We start from the raw sequence: 18980 nt of genomic DNA, 5'->3' as shown, positions 1-18980 counted from the left end.
GCGAGATACCTCATTATTAAAGCCCATTCCTGAATTTTCTATCCCCTGCACAGCAAGATGTTTCAAAGACAAAACAAAAGAAAGAGATGAGTGGGTTGGGTGATGCGTGTGTGGACTGCGTTAGGTGAGGGTGGAGAGAATTTGTTGGTAATGACAAACACACAGACCAAAGATCGGTGGTCTCACTCAGAAAGAAAATTCCAGTGGAGACTGATGCATTTTTTACAGTCTTGCTGTCCTAAACAATTTATCCATATATGCACACACCAAACTAGACATTAAATTAAATCTGCCCTTTAATCATCAAGTCCTGCTTTTCCTAGAATTAACATGGTTTCACATATTAGAGATGTTGAGTTGCGAGAGCAGAGGAACGGACCATCAGAAAGAGCAATTACACGCTTTGTTAAGAAAAAACGTAAAATATGAGCAGTGTGGTACGTAAGCTCATTGATGAAAACAGGCATTCAACGACAGAGAGATGATGAGAAGGAGGATACAGATGGAAGTGTGAACAGAGTCCACCCTCCTGATGAGAAGGTGCGAACAGAAAACAGCTTCAGGCTCCCCCCTTGCTGCTCATGCGTCAGCATCTCCCCTCGGATGCAGGGAAAGTTAAGGTTAATAAAGAGAGAAATGAGACACTGAGAAATCGAGGAGTGAGAAAGTCCAGACCGAGGGGAAAAGCAAGAGAAATGGAAAGAGAGAGCGGATGAAGGGATGAGGAGGAGGGATGGCATCTACGCTGCAGCAGCTGTGGGTTATAAAACTAATCTATGCACAATGTTTTTCTCCTTAATTAATTCATGTTGATTCGACTCATTGGCAGTCTCAGGTCTCTACAGACTCCTGTTCTCCTTGTATGAATCTAACATGGTAACCGACCTTGGAGCCTGAAAATCTCAGCAATATTTGTTTAAATTCTGTATCTACAGACGGCTCATTTATACATTTGCAAGTGTTAAGATCTAAATTCATCAGACATGATAATGACCAGATGAATGTTTTTCCCAGTAGCTGAAAGCAAGGCCAAAAGTACTTTATGGGTCTGCTGCATTGGCAGCAAAATGGTGAAGAGCCTCAGGGACAGTGAAGAGGAGGAATAAGAGGAGGATTATTTTAGAGGCGTGCACACTGCTGTCACATGCACACTTTACCCAGTTTATTACAGTGACCCTTATTAATTAATGTTTACACATGATGATGAGTCTCATAATTCTTCCTCCCACAATACTGCTCACGTACAGCATGTCTCTCAATTCTACGCAAACTATACACACTACGACACCATAACTACAGAAGTACACTTGCTGTCTCTTGTGCATCACAAATGTAAGTGATTTCTAGTGAAATTTGCAAATGCAGTACTTGAGTGCAGGTGCATTTATTCATTATTCATGCTTTCTAATCTACCTCAGACTGAAACTGCATAAACACATATTTTGTGCAGGTGTGAAAAAGCATTCACGTGCATGTAATCTAAAGGCAAGAACAATTTCCCCATGGAATGGTTTGACATCCTAGAAAAACCGCATATTAGCTTTCTTGATAATAACTACTGTTGTAGGTGGGAATTTGGATACCACTCTGTAAATATGAATCTACAGCAAACTGCAAATTAGCTTATTTTGGCATTAAGGTGGGAAACATGGGGAAACAGCTAGATTTGCTGTCTAAATGTAATAGGAGTCGCCAATCGGCATATGTGAAGCTCACAAATCAGACAAATAGTCCCGATAGCAAATTGACCCTTTGCATATTTCCTTTCTATACAGCCGCAGTTCAATCCTAGGTTAGCAACCGTTTACTAAGAACAGGAAGCCTGTTAAGCTTTCAGAAAAAGGAAAGATGCTGAAATGGTTTGCACATGGCACCAGTAAGTCTGACAGGAGGTGTACCCAAGATTTGGATGAGGGTGTTGTATTTTTTTGTTTTGATATGCAACAGACTAATTGCGGTTTAAACAAATGGATAAGCGGGACAGTTTAGTTTGACTTGCAATTACTAAACACAAACTGGAGAAGGACTCACATAGCAGACTCACAGATTTGGAGAAAAGTTTAGGGTCTTTAAGCTAAAGAGAAAAGACAATGTTATTTCAGAGCCAAACATGCAAAGTCTCCTCCTCTGTGCTGCAGCATCATAAACGCAGCTGCTTGTAACAGAGTAGAGGACTCACTTCACAGCAAAAATCTGGGCATCAAAACATCCGCAGAGGTAAACTGCACAGCACCTTGACAATCAAAAAAAAAGGAACAACTGCTCAACTTGAAGCAAACTTAGTCAACTGGTCTCTGACTGATGATTCTTATCTCTGACTTTCAAAGGGCAGTCATAACACTAACCAAGGAGGGCGGGACTTAACGGAGAGTTATTTGTCATTTTACTCCTTTCTGTGCAGTAACACAAAAAAAGGATTTTGGTGGATTTTGTAAACTTTTGACAGACCCAGGCTAGTTTCCTTTCTGTTTCCAGTCTTCATGCTAAGCAAAGCTAACCAACTGCTTGCTTTAGTTTCAGGTTTAGTGTTCTTCACAAAATGTCAAACTTTTACTTTAAAGGAAGGGCAATAATTGCATGCAGACACAGCCCCTCTTCTGACATTTTACACATCTGTCTCATTCAACAGAATCCTGGTGCTCTTCACACACTGTTCTACACACTGGTCTCTGCTCCGTTTCCTCACTGTCCTTAATAAAAATCAACTAAGGTCAGAAAACTCGGCAGCTTTGAAGCCTTCGATGGGTCCCTGTGGGAATCTCAACGCAGTCTTCTACTCTTTGAAATTCAGATCCCATCCCTGCCAAATATGGCTTTGCATTTCAAAGTATGGTATTTCCTCTATCCTCATATACAGAAACACATCATCTGACACATTACACAAACACACACATACAGACACATATGAAGTTGACAAGACTTCCCAGTGTTTACATGCACCCCCATAACTTGAACTCTAACCACTGCATGTCCTAACTAAACCCTGACCCTCACACACACACACACACACACACACACACACACGCACCCACACACTCGCACGCGCACACGCACACACACACACACACACACACACACACACACACACACACTATTTACAGCCTAATGGGATGATTAAAGAGGTGGCTGACCATAAACTGACCAAAGTATTTGTCATTAATGAAACCTTGAACAAACACTGCAGAGTCTCTGGGGACTCATTTTTTCCCAAAATGCGTTACTGTTTATACAGGCCAGAGGAGATAAGAGTAGTGGTTTAACGTAGCAGGGTCCCTCAAGCGACACAATACAGTGCATCTAGTTGAATTTATACCCAAATAAGATAAGGTCTGTTTTCACCTCAGAGGTTCCTGTTTTGACTCTGATTCATCAGTTTGAAATATCGTGGGCAGGCGAGCTAGTTTTTAGTTTGCATCAATGTTTTGTTGCACATTCAAGGCACCTGAACCAACAACAAAGGTAGCACTATTCAAAGAGTACTCCAGAGACAAAATGAGCGACTGAATGGTCAAAATCAATTCAGGATTGTGACTATTAATCATTTGGGTCCAAGCACACTGGATCCTACACTTCAAATAAAACACAATAGTATCTTCTTGTTAGACCTTCCCTCAACACCCACGTCTTTCAAGCTGTCAGCTGAAATGAGGCCTTTTATACTCTGTTTGTAGTCTCTAAACTGAACCAAGAGATGACCCTGATTATATCACCTGGGAATCTTTCTGAGACTCAACAAAACTCCTCTAATAAAACAGTTTTCACAGGCTGAGTAGTGCTCAGAGAAAACTGATTTTGATGTGAAACGTCAGTGGATTACTACTCAATAAAAGCACAACTTTGACAAAAATAAAAGAGATGTAGTAACTGAGATGGACTACCTCACACAAGTGTTAAGACTGTGCAATCTCATTTTTATATTGTTTTAAAAGGAGTGGAAATAAATTAGTTTAAGGTAAAGCAGGAAAAGGAATTCATCAATCAAAAACCTGTGTTTTGGAAAAGGATGGTGGCCAAAATGTGGAATTACAATTTGCCACTTGAAGCCATGGGGCCCAGAAAGACATTTTCTCATAAAAATACATTGCGAAAGGGAAATTTACAAATCACTGGATGCACTTTTTGAGCATTACAATCCCTACAAAATCACTCACAAACATAATTTGATACCTTCGGCCTGATTACATTTACAAAGTCCGGAAGAGTAAAATTCAATTATTTTACTGCTTTGCTGCTTGTCCAGCTGAAGTTATAGTGCACTTGCACTATGGGCCCGACAATGCAGAAGATCCAGGTAATTTTATACTCTGGAAGTCAAACGTTTTCTGCTTCACTGAGCCACTTTTATAGGTATGAATGGGATCCCCTCATGCTGTATCCAGTCCTCTTTATACATCCATAAGTTTACAGGGAGGATGACTGCTAAGCTAACTGTTGATGGAAATCTTTCCAAACTGTAGACAGATTACTTATTTCTCTTGTTTTCCCTTTTCAAGCAATAATTCAGAAGATGAGATTCGTTGTGTTGAAGCACTTTTGACGATTCATTAGCTTGGTAACAAATGTCATGTAAACTATTTTCTGATGAGTAAAAAGTGACAAGAAAATATTAGCTGCTGGTTTTGGGAGATGGAAGCTCAAATGTCACAGACAGGAGTGATAACAACAAAATATGACATATTATCAGCTGATACAAAGCCTGAACAGGGCTGACTCTGTCTTATTAATGAGCTTTCTCATACATGCTCTTTCCCTCTCCACTCAGTGTCATTTGGGTAATCAGTGGTCAGTGTTTGATATGTTGGTTTTGGTCCTCCACATCAATCTCTTGACTCTACTAATTGAAATGCAGACTCTGTTGCTTTATGTGTAAAAAAGAAGAAGAAAGAATTGAAGCTCATTTAGTGAAATGAGAGTGTTCAAGACACAGAGACTATAGTTAGTTTGATGGAAGGATGCGATACTGGGTCGAAGAGAAATCATTTTACTGGCAAGAGGTGCAGCAGCGGCACTTTTCTGGCAGATGAGCTGACAAGTCATTAGCGGTTATGGAAGTCTGAGCCAAGCGTAGAGGAAATCAGCATCTATCTCCGACTGCTTCTATTGCTGTTACATATATTAGGATTTAATGAGCCATCAGTCATCTGCATTCTGTATCAGTCGCTCGGCCTGCAGGACCAGTGTTGTCGAGGTGCGCACAAGTTGTGTGTGTGTGATAGCTCTTCAGGGATCTCTAGACTCATGAAAACACAGATGATGGGAAAAGTTCAGCCAGAGCAGCCCCCCCAAAACACAATCCAAGTGCTTCAAATGAAACTATAAACTTCACACAGCACTCAGACGGCTGATGAAAGTCGATTTGTCCCTCTTTATCTCTCAAAGCTTTGGTCTTGTTCAACACCTACTGGAGCACAGAAAAACTTTTAAGACAACATTTAGTTTCTTTGTTTTGGAATTGAAAGACTGCAGGCTGTAGGGACATAGGATTGGTATTCAAAGAGGAAAAAGAAAGTTGTGCCAACAAATAAAGCTAGACTCTTGTCTCAACAAAGGTGATCTAGAGCTGTTGATCCCTCTCCCAAAAAAGGCCTGACCATACATGAAGTCTGACTCGAGCCTAAACCATGAGCTGAGCCTGATCTCAATAACAATGCAAATTTTCATGTTAATCTTTTTTTTTATTTTTTTACAAAAACAATTATTACAAGCTAAAGTCAACTAAAGTCCATAACAGAAATTTGTGACACAATTTCCGACATGCATCTTCTCCTATTAAAAGTCTAACACAGCCCAAAAACCCTCACATCGTGACCCATTGGCTTTTCCTCTGGTGCCATCATCAGGTCCAAATTTTTTATTTTCCACCACTTCGGAACCAAATCCATGCAAAAAAAACCCCAAACAAACAAACAAACAAACAAACAAAAAAAAAAAAAAACGCTAAATTAAGCACACAAGTGTAATCACTGGAAAATAAGAATAGCTGTATTTTTGTTACCTTATGTAACGTGAGGGTTCGTCTGTGATAGCTGGACAAGGCTTTATAAGATACTGTCCTCCATCCATGGCAGCTTCACAACAACAACTTTACTTCCTCAAACACAGTCACATGTCACTGCACTAACTAAATAGGAGCTAGCAGGACCTGAACAGGTAAACTCGAGAGATTCAACAAGGCAGATTCAGCAGAGTATCTTAGCTGCTTGCAAATATACAAATGTAAATATTTGACAGTGTAAATATGTAACTAATAACTCTGTACACATAAACATGTAAATAGTTAGCTGTGTTCACATTGTAAATATATTTTTTAGAAAATTAACTCAAACATATGAATTAATTTTACTTCTGAACCTTACACTTACAATGAGCCAATTATATCGGTTCTTTTCCACAGAGTCTGCCATGTTGTTCTACAGTAGCCCAAAATGTACAAACTAAGCACTGGCACTAGATAAGGCAATACACGTTCTTGTGTTGGTCACTGTCCTCCTCTTAAATGCTTGTACATAGGTGAAGTTTCAGTTTGCAAGCTGCAACCTCATCACACTAGATGGTACTAAATCCTACACACTGGGCCTTTAAAGTTTAGCAATGAAAACCTTCAAAGCCAAGATGTTATTGAAGCTTGCTTTCCTTAATATTTCAAGTTTTCTCAAATTTTTAGAGTGTACAGAGATGTTAAAGGCTTTTAAAATGTTTTAAGGCCTTATGGACACCTCTGCCTCCTTACTGACACTCATTGCATTAGTAATAATCATTGAGGACACTGTTTAACAGGGATACATCCATGCTTCCTCTATGGCTATGGCTTTCTTTTCTTTTTTTCAAAGACTTTTTGGTGGCATTTTGCCTTTATTTAATTAACAACAGTGCAGAGGCAAAATTAAAATTAAGAAAGAGAGAGAGGTATGATAAGCATCAAGGCTGGAATGAAACCACTTGGTGACCAAGGGGCTCTGTCCTCCTTTTCAATAGTGCTTCTAACAAAGTAGTCCATAAAAATATGGAAATCTGTCAGCTCATTACAGTTACAGTATCCTGATGTTGGTGTTTTAAAGAAATACAAGGAAACATCTACTCTCTGAAATTGTTCTGTTTATGAACCACTGTGCAAGAAGGTCCACTATAACTGAAGTATTGCAGTGGGAAAAACATTTGATTGGTATCACAGCCCAAATAGCATTGTGCTCATGAGGTGATTTTTATGTAATATCAACACCCACCCACACTAACAGACATTCAAATACGACTCACACAGATGTGAACAGTGTTTTTTCCTCTTCCGTTACATTTGTTTGACTGTTAAGCCTCACCCAGTCTTTGCCTGTTCTTGGACTCAAGTACTTTTCACAATAGACTTGTCGAAGCTGATTGATTTCAACACCATGCTGCTTCTTTGTAATTGCTATGTCATTGTTCTGAGGTTTTTTTTTGTACTGATCCCAAAATATCTTCTCCTGGCTTCGTGCAGCACGTGTATACATCTTCCTTGTATAAAAGTCGGGATTCACAGTATAACAGAAAGAGATAGAAACAAAGATTCACGCGGAAAATCTGCCTGTCATTGCAAAACACACACACACACACACGCACGCACACATGGACGCACACACGCACGCACACACACACACACACACACACACACACACACACACACACAAGCACAGGTGATGATGAAGCTGGTGATTTCAAAAGGCCAGGGAGCAGTTGTGGAAAATTGCATTCAGCCTTTATATATATTCATTTAATAATATATATTTAATTATTCATCCAATAATTAGATTGGCCTTTGTTTTGAAGATGGCACTCAGTAATGATGATCTGCTCCATCTCCTTTCAATCACAGCTTCACCTTCAGCTTTCACACCTTGGAGATTGAAGATTTTCATGGGGCTGAGTGTTTGCAGTACTTATGCTTTTGGACATGTCTCAGAACTGAAACTGAGAGACCAAAAACAATCAGGACTTGAACCTGACTGTAAGAAACTTGATTAGCTCGCATCACAATGTGCATTTACAATAACTACCAGGTAAAAAAAAAACAAAACAAAAAAAAAAAAACACTTGCAGAGAATAAAACAGTGCTGACCAAACCTCAGTTAGTCTTTAAATTAAAAAAAAAAAATTTAAAATCTGTTTAAGTAGGGCTGCCCATTAAAAGTCAGAGATCATCAGTCAACTAAGATCGCATCAAGTCGAGCAGTCTTTTTTTTTTTAATCATGTGCAGTGTGCTTCTGGGGACATTTTGGTCCCCAGATTTTGCTTTGGCGTGAGCGCTCTTGACACGCTACTCTTTGCAGCTGCAGACATGCAGGCAGCAGCACTGAGGGAGAGAAAGAGAGAGAGAGAGCTCACCATAAGGTGAAGAAGTGGTGAATTTACAGGTCACAGCAAGTTAATAGGACACATCTCTCTGCTGATATCTAGTATCAAGAAAAAATGTTGTTGCGCCCTTCAATCCGTCGTTAGGTCCATTAGCTTGTTTACCAAATGAGGTGAATGAGGCTGTCACACTGAACAGAACGTGAAGCCCCATTCAGACTTCAAAACTTTGTTTGGAAAATAAAAGGAAGCATCAATATTTGTATTAAACAGTCAAATACTATTCGACTGGCATAACTCTGAGTTGGGCACAGCCCTAAGTTTAGGTGTACAATTGAATACAATCAGCACTCCTGAACAAAAGGAACTGAAGGAATCCTAACAAGGAGTTCATGCTTGGCACATGATAGAAGTCCTGCAATCTTCAAGCTTCAGATGCAACTAAATACTACACACTACTCCTTTGAACTGATGCTGAATTTCTTAGGTGGGTCATTTTAAGTGGTTGAAAAATGTTTTGCTGCTGCCTCTATCCACAGCATCACACCAGTAGATTTGATTAATCAAAGACTTAGCCAAGCAACACAGTACATTGAGTAAGCACAACAGAAATGTCAGATAAGTCAGACCATCGTGTTTGACTATATACAGTATATGTATGCTACAGTTCAGCAAAAATTGTCAACAGAAAAAGAAACGCTTTTGCTGATTTTACATATCTCTGCAACAGAAATCAACTGCCATTTGTCTATCCAGAAGTGACTGATGTGTAACATGTTAGCTTGACTTCACATTGGTGGTCTATTCTAAAAAAGTGAACAATACTCATTCTGTATCTTATCATGTGGTAGAGATTTAATTTTGACCTTGATCTGCGATTTCTTTTTACATATATAACATCTCTTTGGCTGTGGGTATAGGTTGAAATTCACAAAAATGCTGTAATGTTTCTTAAATTAGCTGAATCTACCACTCACAGATCTAGACAGTCACAGCAGAGTGATCCTGAGGGGTGAGGGGTGGGAGGTTATGGAGGATGTTTGAAGATTTTTGACCACTGTAATATGTTTTCAGTGACTCTCCGTTTACATCTGGGGTGGGGAACCTCCAGCCTCCGGGCCGTGTATGGCCCACGAGACCATTTGATCCGGCCTACATGCTAAACTGGACGAGCTAAATGGAAAAATATTGTATTTTCCACAATCCTAGACCTGCAACATCACGACTACTACCACGAATACTATGACAGTTCTTAAAACAGATGTTTCCTGCATCAGCAGAGTCAGCATAAAGTCAATTATTTGATCTGTTTTTGTAACATCTTGGCTTTTGGTTTTGTTCTGAGTTTTTTTTTTTTGCCTTAGTATTTGGAAATGAGTTTCTGGTTGCTCAGTCAACCATAGGTAAGCAATAGATGTTTGCTCTTTTGGTAATAAAAGCTGATCGGTGTTGAGAAAATAAAAACAAGGCTGTTCCACAAGCAGACTTGCTTTTACAGAGGGTTGGTCAAGGTTTTACTTCTTAAGAATGAATAAGATTTAGTTTACAATGCAATAACCTCTACACTAGCACTCTGTGCTCTTAGAGTTTTGTAATTGAACACAAATAGGAAATAGGCTTTCAGACAAGATAAGAAAGCACCCATCTCTATTTTCATGTCTAGATGATTAATTTGTGCTGCTATTCAGCAATATAAATATGATTTCTCTCTATTGCTTGTTTCAGTAAGAATCAAAACACAACTTTTAGCCTTTACAATTTCGGGGCTGCTGAAAGCAAAGGACTTTGAGTTTTAACAGGTTGTGGTCCATGAAGACCAGAGCCAACATGTACTTCAAAATGTTGCCATCATAAATATACATAGATACACACGTGACCCAACATAGCTGAGGCTCTTAAACCTCTGATGAGGTACCAACATCTTGATCTTGTTCTTAGGCACAATATATATATATATATATATATAAATAAATAATTGCCTGATGCAACTGTGATAAATAGCAGTGTGCCTAAACACTAGGATATACACACAATATAACAATATACAGCTATTTACATGAATGTAACAACCCTGAACAAAATTAACTAACACTCACCGCTGGTCTTCATGTGGCATTTGATTTATTTGGTATTTGTAATGAAAAACCAGCAGGTTTGCAACCAGGCAACTTCACAAAATCCTGCAGACGTGCTCCAGACAGTTGCCCATAAGCAACTGACACTACGCACGTCGCAACAACCCTACCAAAAAAAGACAAACAAACTGATGCAACCCAATGGGGAAATGGCATACAACCTAGCGGGGACAGAACAGTGATGATGAATCATGCAAATAGGACCAACAGAACTCAGAGCCACAAGCAAATCACAAGCACACAGCTTGGTGACACAAACACACCCCTCAGAGCTAAACATTGTCTTGCTTTACAACAAAACTGCTTACATCAACCAAAAAGCAAACTTACCAAACTGGTCCAGGTCTTTCAGCAAACCACATACACAGCAAAAGCAGAGATCACAGTAGAGCACAGTCCCAAACCAGCACACAGCTGAACCAAGTCACCTAATCAGCAGGTGCAATCAGCCATGTGCCTGCAGCTACCTGATTTTTGTCAAATGAGGCAGCAACACAACCAAATCAGGCCAAATCACAAGGTGTAGACTTTGTCTTATCTTAACAGCATGGTGCACTTGACTCACTCATGAGCTCAGTGAGAACCTTCTCTGCCTTTACCTACATCCTGCAAGACAAAAGGCAACCAGGAAAACAGGCACACCTAGTGGAGTGGAGGAGTCGTCACACTGTGTGATTTTCAATTGAATAGTTTTGTTCTTTTATTTTATTTCTGGTCTTAATTAACATTGTTATTATTGATCTTTTTTACCTTCTCATTTTTTCTTTCTTAATTCTTGTCTATTTATTTGTACTTTGTGTTGCTGCAACACTTGAATTTCCTTCCCAGAGATCAAGAAATTACCATGTACTTCAGTATAAATAAGGTGTTGCCTTATGACCAAGCAGGAATCCCAGGGGCTGAAAAATGGAGCCAACATGAAAGTGTCAAAAACTACAGCTCCCTGAATGGCCACATGTGCCTCAAGATGCGGTTCAATCCCCATAGACCCCCATGTTAACATGCCCAACTTTACAACAGAAACAAGCATGTTTACATCTGGTTAAAAAAAGAATATGGTAATGCAGATTTAAGAGCAGGCCACTCCAGCGCCAGCTTCTTGTCTATAAATATGGTAACTGATCACTGAAATGCGTCTGGGGTCATCCCATCGCAAAATGATTTTGTTTGTTAATTCATTTATATATTTACTGACTTCCTTTCTTTAGTGACTTTAATAACTTTCTAAATGTCATTTCCTCATTTAATATTGTAAAGGTATTGGTCCATAACACAAAAGAGATTAATGCATTCATACAAGGAAATACCAGCGTGTAATCTCAACATCATAAATCTTGAATGCATTTATTCATATCACTTCTTAATCTCGAATTGGCAATTGTTAATCTAGAAATGAAAATGTGCAATGCATAACGAGACAAAGACCTATCTAAACCCTTAAATTCAAATTTCTCCGATGCATACTGATCTCATTCTGCAGGCTTTACATACAGCGAAAGGCATTCCCTTAAGAGACACAGTGAGCCGTCCTTCACTAATATTCTCTGCTGGCATCCTGCCACGCACAGAGCTGCCTCCGATGGTTAATGTTCTCTGTTATATGTAAATACAAAGCATGAGGAGAGGAGGGGGGTTCAGAGATTTCTAGATCAAGATCAATCACACACATGAACGCACATACACACACATCATTGGATATGTGTGCGCTCTGAATACATAATTCATACGCCGACAACTTATTACCCCTTGCGCAACAACACAGAGTGGTCATTATGATTTCATGTTGCAGTCATCTCCAATGGAAACGTGTTGATTGATATTAAGTCCACTGATAGGTTTAGCAGTCAGCCATTATGGGGAATAACTGCACAATGATATACATGTGCATTCACAGATGAATTTATTCATCAAAATTTTCAGCCAGTCTTGAAAAATCTAGTCAAGAATGTTTCAGCCATGACAGCCGCTGCAAAATGTCAGTTAAGCTCACAGTCAGTAGCCTCGCTGTATAACTGCGGAGGAATGATGCTAATTTCTCTCATGTTGAATCGACACAATACAAACCAACACTTTTTGCTGACAGTACTCCATTTAATTGGATCCACAGAGACATGAAACACAACAATTTGGCTTTAATATAAAACTTTCTGCTTTCTCTCATAACATTGTCCTGAGAGAGTTAGCAACACTTTAAATAAAGGACAGGTACAATCATGTTTTTGTCTTTTCTCAAGATAATTAATCATGTTTATTCTCATTTTTGAGTCACCTGGACTTCAAGCGAAAACATAGAACAACAGATCCCTCCACCCACCCTTTTCTGTCTTTATAATACCAGTATTCACTTTTATCAATATTTACAGTGTACAGTGCTCTCTCTTACACTTCCAACTGAATATTTTATCTACCATCCCTAATCAAAAAATTCATCAGGAATCACTTTGTGAAACTGTGTTGGCTCCAGGCTGACTAAAATCAATCATGTGTGGAAAATACCAAGAATCAAAGTTTATTGTGTAAGATTTATGGGATTTAGTGGCATCTAGTGGTTAGGATTGCTAATTGCAGCCATCTGAAACTTCGAAACAAATGGGTAATTTGATTTAAAACCAGTGAAAACACCAAATACAGCAGTTTCACAATATAGCAGTTGCCATTCTGCATGTCACGGAGGGGCTGTTTAATACCGTGGCCAATGCAAAAATGCAAACAGCCCAATCGAGAGCCAGTGTTTGGTTTATCCGTTCTGGACAACTGTAGAAACATGGTGGTGCAATTCATGAACTCCATGTTTCTCCATATAAACATATAAATGGCTCATAAGGTAACGAAAACACAATGTTTCTTATGTTTTATTTTGAGGAGACACTAAAAATATTAATTTTCTAAATATGTTCAATTTCCGCCAATATATCCCCCTAATGTTTACATACTGAATCGTAGCGTTCACCCCCCCCAAAATCCTGCTGTTACTTTCATAATTTTTCCTAATCAAAAATTATAAAAGTGTCTGTGTGGCACATTTCGCTTTCTACATCATTAAATATGAGCTCCAATCCGATCTGGAAAAGAAAAAAACAACAATTGAATATCAAGATGGTTCCTGCATTGTCATATGCTGCTGTTTTCACTCATTAAGTTATGAAATGAAAAAACTTTGTGCCACATAAAAAGACTTTTGTACAGAACTACTTCATGTATTGCATTTTCCTCCGTTCTACAGAATACTGTAGGACTGAGATAATATGAGGCTGTATGGACGATGTAGGAGACGATTGACAAATTGCATGTCATCAAGTTAATTTAAAGTGTGTCAAGTATGAATTTTTACTCCAAGTCTCCATGTTGACAAGTCAGGAATTCAAATAAAGTCTCCATTTCTGGATAAATACAGATGCAGTGGGCATGTCTCTAGTTACATATATACATTTAAATATCGTTTGACCCATATTTCTCCATTGTTCAACTACATTCAGTCAGGAAAATCTGTTAAAAGGCAAAGAATGAGGTTATTATAAACAAAAAGAAAGGAATGTGAATGAATGAGTGCATATGTTGCCTGGTTTACCCAATTGAAGTAAATCCTATCATTTTGTATTATTATTTTCTTGTTTGGCTTTGGTAATTTAAAACCAGAATAAGTTAATATTACAGTCTCTCTCAAGATCAAAGCTTCCATCCTCTGCCTCAGTACTGTGTGATAAGAGTCAGTGGTCTCCCGTGAGTCTATCCCTTCATGCTGCTATGAACAAGACGTCACGAGTCACGCGTACTGAAGTCCACATTCGGTTTCATGAAACCAAAAAAAAAAATATTGACACTTTTGAGAGGTTTCTGTGGGAGTGTACCACAAAAAAAAGCTTTGATTGCTGCAAACAGACTCATAATGCAAGCGTGACTCACAACAACAGCAGCGTTACAGATGGAAACATGTGAGCAGGGTTGGTGTCAAAATGGCAGCCCTCCATATGCGCACATACACATACACACACACACACACACACACTGGACTAGACCATAACAAGAGTTCCTTTTTAAAGAGTTCCTTTTCAAATAATGTTTTCATTCCTCATTTCTGAAGTCAATAAATGCTTTTCAAGGTCCCAAAACCAACAAATATGAATTTGCAGCTGCACAGGTTAGAACATCATGATCTGCGTGAGTTACTGCCTCGGCCTCTTCCCACGCAGGCTGTCTTGTTTGCGCATGTTAAACACTGATCCGAAGCAACGAAAAGCACAATCAGCGAGAGTTTTGGTGACGAGGCCTCAGAGCAGTTTGTCTTCACACATTAGTCTCCTCTCCTTCCAGAGGCTGCGTGCAGCCCTGCGCCTTCTCGTCCAGACACACATCTTCTGTTGTAGTGCTCACATGAATGCCACCGCCTCGGTGTGGCAGGAAGGAGAACTGCAGGGTGTGTCTGCTCTTGGCGGCCCTGCCTTTCCCCGTCCCATTGCTGTAGGAGACGACCAGTCGGCGGTTTTCTTCAGGAGCGGCAGAACAGGATGGGTCTCTGTCAGCTTTGTTGAGGCGAGGCGAGTCACCGCCGGGGTCGCTGGCATTGTTGTCATGGAGATAGGGCAGATTGCCTGTAGCGATGCTGCCACTCTTGACGTGGGGCGTGTGGCTGTGGGTGTGGCGGTACTCCTCGTCAATGTCTTTACCCAGCTTCCACCTTTTCCACTTTTTCAGCATCTCTGACTGCACCTGAGGGATAATGGGACAGCAGAGACAGAGCAGATAGAGGACATGAAGATTTGTGATGAAGATTAAATAAGACACCGAGCACTTCATTAGATGGACATGCTCTCTTGCCAAAGACTAAAGTTTAGAGATTAGCAAATGGACAATGTTGTGTCCTTCCCACTTTGAAGACAAAACAATAAAGTGGGACTTGAACAAAGACGAAGCTTTCAGAGATATAAAAGGGACGATAAAGGCTGGCAACAAGAACACTGATGAAGAAAAATGTCTAAGTTATCGTCTCTACAAGGGGAAAGGAAGGAACTGCAGCAGTGGCAGAGATTAAATTAAGGTGGTGCTCAACATGAAAGCACATCCGTCTCACCTCTTTGTTGACGAAGCAGTACAGAATGGCAACCAGCAGGCCCTGAAACAGAAGGAGTTTTAAACATTTCAGTCAGGTCAGATACCAGAAAAAGAAACTAATGTTACTCAGTTTTTACTGGATATTAAAGGACAGGACAAAGAACTATTTACTTTGTAAAGATATAGTAAAGGATTATTTATGCTCAACACTAGATACGTATATGGAGGGAGCTGTACCCTGTGTTCATGTTATGTGTTTCTGAGAGCAAGTCAAACCACAACCGGTAAAGGGGTGATGGATGAGGGAGCACAGAGCAAAACCGCAGCGGAGCCGTTCTGCAAGCAGTGGAAATCCTTGGTAACGGTCACCTTCTGGACCCTCCGCCCCCACGTTAGCTCCGTGAGCTCTGACAGCACCGTTGCCATTGTTAGCACCGTTAGCTGCTTGCTGCTGGCTCAGCTACCTCCATGTTGAGAGCCATGTAGAGACAATCCTGGCTCAGACTGTGACTCATAGATATGCTTTGAATATTGCACGGAGCTCCAGTGAACTTTAATTATTTAAAAAAAACACCCTGAAATCATTCATGCTATAGAACAGCATTGTTGTCTAAAAAGGCAAAGAAAAGAGCAATGTTGTTTCAAAATAAATTATACTGACTAAACACTACAGGTTTCTCATTTTTCAAATGAGATGGCTTTGCAGATGTTTTATGAGGAACAAAAACATTGTATTTGTTAGACCTCCGGGAAACACAAAATGCATTTTGCTGATTGACACTGACTGTAAACAGAAACTTTGTTTTCACAAGAAAATCTCCAGGGCACCTTTAAATATTTACTTTACTATTCATCCATTTTTCATCCATTCATACAGTGGTTTACTCCAGGCCAATGCTCAATTAAATGACACTAAAAACATTACAAGAGAAGAATATGAAATGGGTAAAAAAAACATTTTCACACTAAATCAGAAGTTCCCTTTAATATAGAATATTTATTATAGTAATAAATATTATTATAGAAAAGTGATACATAGTATTAGAGTGAAAATGCATACAAAAACTAAAACTCATATAAATGATGCATGTATGTGAATAAGTGTGAGTTGAGTTTTAAGGTGAAGTTGAGCTCTGACCTGGAAAGAGTTGAACAGAAGGTCACAGAAGAGGCGAATAAGGCGCAGCATGGAGCCTTTGGGGACGGACTCGTCGATGACAAAGGTGAAGAGGATGGCATGAATCCCCAGCAGAGGAATAAGAGTCAGCGTGGATTTTGCTAATCTGGACCAGAAGAAGAAAATCAGATTATATTACAAAAAAAACAGAAAAAATAGCCACTACTTATTTTGGTTTGGAAAGACCTTAATCAGGTAAGATTCAAGATTTAAGATTCAGGTAAGACTCACCTGAACTTGTAATCAGTGTATCTCATCTGATGAGCTCTGAGTTTAGACATCAGGATTTTGATAATTCGTATGAATATGAAGAAGTTAATCTGAAATAAAAAGAGAGGGGAAATACAATATTCAAACAAAATATGTTCTGTCAATTTTTAGATGGCAGAATGTGTCAGAGAGACTCCCAAAAATGTCTTGAGTGTTTCTGTGCTCTGTGGGATTTAAACTGGTCACTCACACACACGCACGGACGCACGCACATGCACACACACACACACACACACACACACACACACACACACACACACAATGATCCTGTGCAGACCCTCTCCATTGACAAGGAACATTAATTATTACAGCACTCAAGTTATTAGCGCTCCAAATTTGGTAACTTGTGCATGTTGTCTTGAAGGATGTGTTTGTGTGAATGTGTGTGTGTGTGTGTGTGTGTGTGTGTGTGTGTGTGTGTGTGTGTGTGTGTCTGTGTGTGTGTGTGTGAGTGCACTGACAAACACACTTTATTCAGGTGCAAATATGTGTGTGTGAACAATAGTTTAAGGATGACATATGATGTTTGACAACTGTACAGCAACTATTTAAGAGATTATGATAAAGAGAATTTTTCCAGAGCGCATGCTGTGTGACTTACACAGTCCAGGAAATGTACTGGTTTCAGAATATTTCAGCGTGTGTGCATGTACACGTACGCTTTTGCATGAGGTCACAAAGGTCACCACTGTTACTGTCGATGTGCACTTGTGCTAATAAGTGCGTCCATCCATAATGTTGTTTGTCTCTATGGGAACAAGCGGCAGGAAACACACAAGAGGAATTCCTCAACTTATCTCTGTGTGTGTGTGAGTGTGTGTGTGTGTGTGTGTGTGTGTGTGTGTGTGTGTGTGTGTGTGTGTCCGTGGTGGGTAGGGGTGTGCACAGCATTTTGCAAGTACACCAAAAAGACTATTTAAACAATAATCTAACTGCATCTGCTAATCTTCCAATTAAGTGTGTGAATCTTTGGAAATTGTATGAATAATGATTTCAGTTTCTAAGGTCACAATTCCTGCTATAATGAAGCTGCGGCCAGTTTTATATGAAAGTGATTTTATTTCTTAAGACCTCCACATGACATCGCAGGATCAGTCTGTGAGGTTGCGAGATGGTAAACGAGAAGGACAACAGAAAAGCAGATTTCTGCTTCAGAAGTTATTTTATTTTTTAAGTTATTTTTTAAAGACTTAAATCTAAGTAGCTTTATCTTCCTCTAACTATTAGATAATAAATACATTACATTCAACATATGCATAAAGCAAATTTCAAGGACAGTAAGAGACTTACTATAAAATACAACTTACTATACATTGTGGGGAACATATAATCTTCATTGCTATGTTTACTGTATTTGTAATTACCCGAAAATAAGAATTGCTGTGGTATTGCTACCTTAGAATGAACTGTTTATATCTACAAACAGAGTAGGTCATCTTCTACGAAGTCCGCCATGTTGTGTCTACAACAGACCAACCAAATCCTGGCTCTGGATTTGGCCATTTGCGTTTTGCTTTTTCAAGTCACTGTAGTTCTCCTACAGAAGAAGCTTCAGTTATGCAACCTTACTGCTGACCTTTAAAATAATAATTTAGAAGTTTTTCATTTAAATAAAAGTCTTTTAAGTCACTATCTATTGCTGAATTGCTGACTGATAAAAGTATTGCAACATTCAGAGGTTAGCAATATTATGAACTTGGTGTTGAAGGCAACATTCGTGGAACAAAAATGCTGTATCAAGTTACTGCTGATGCAGCCCACACGTTTCCTACTGCTGCAGCTTCACATTTAAAGCATTTAATTGGATTTTAAATTTCTAATTAGCTTGTTACTGCAAGAATACCTCGAGGGAGTTTCATAAGATTTTGCACAAATGTCCACTTTGAGTCACAGATGAACTGATAAAACTGCGGTAGTTAAAGGTCAAGGTCACCAACAGCTTACAAGACACATTTTTGGCCATAACTTAACAATTCATGTGTTCATTATGACAACATTTCACACAAATATCTAACAGGATAACATG

The 18980-nt window shown here is 39.3% G+C and overlaps 1 protein-coding gene across 1 annotated transcript in view; it reads right to left on the bottom strand.

The window, feature by feature from the left end:
* Window positions 1–13429: 13429 nt before the first annotated feature.
* The window catches only part of gcgrb (glucagon receptor b), a 56391-nt gene continuing 50840 nt past the window's right edge, over window positions 13430–18980 (bottom strand). Inside the window, exons 11-14 of the mRNA XM_042485587.1 lie at window positions 16916–17004; window positions 16646–16790; window positions 15527–15568; window positions 13430–15165 (exon numbers count right to left, since the gene is read on the bottom strand). Of these exons, the coding sequence (XP_042341521.1) occupies window positions 14743–15165; window positions 15527–15568; window positions 16646–16790; window positions 16916–17004 (699 nt within the window). The 3' untranslated portion in view covers window positions 13430–14742. The remainder of the gene's footprint in view (window positions 15166–15526; window positions 15569–16645; window positions 16791–16915; window positions 17005–18980) is intronic.

Source organism: Plectropomus leopardus, chromosome 4 (assembly GCF_008729295.1).
Source record: "Plectropomus leopardus isolate mb chromosome 4, YSFRI_Pleo_2.0, whole genome shotgun sequence".
NCBI classification, from domain to species: Eukaryota; Metazoa; Chordata; class Actinopteri; order Perciformes; family Serranidae; genus Plectropomus; species Plectropomus leopardus.
Note: the sequence above shows the minus strand (reverse complement) of the source record. Positions and strands in the feature narration are given on the sequence as shown.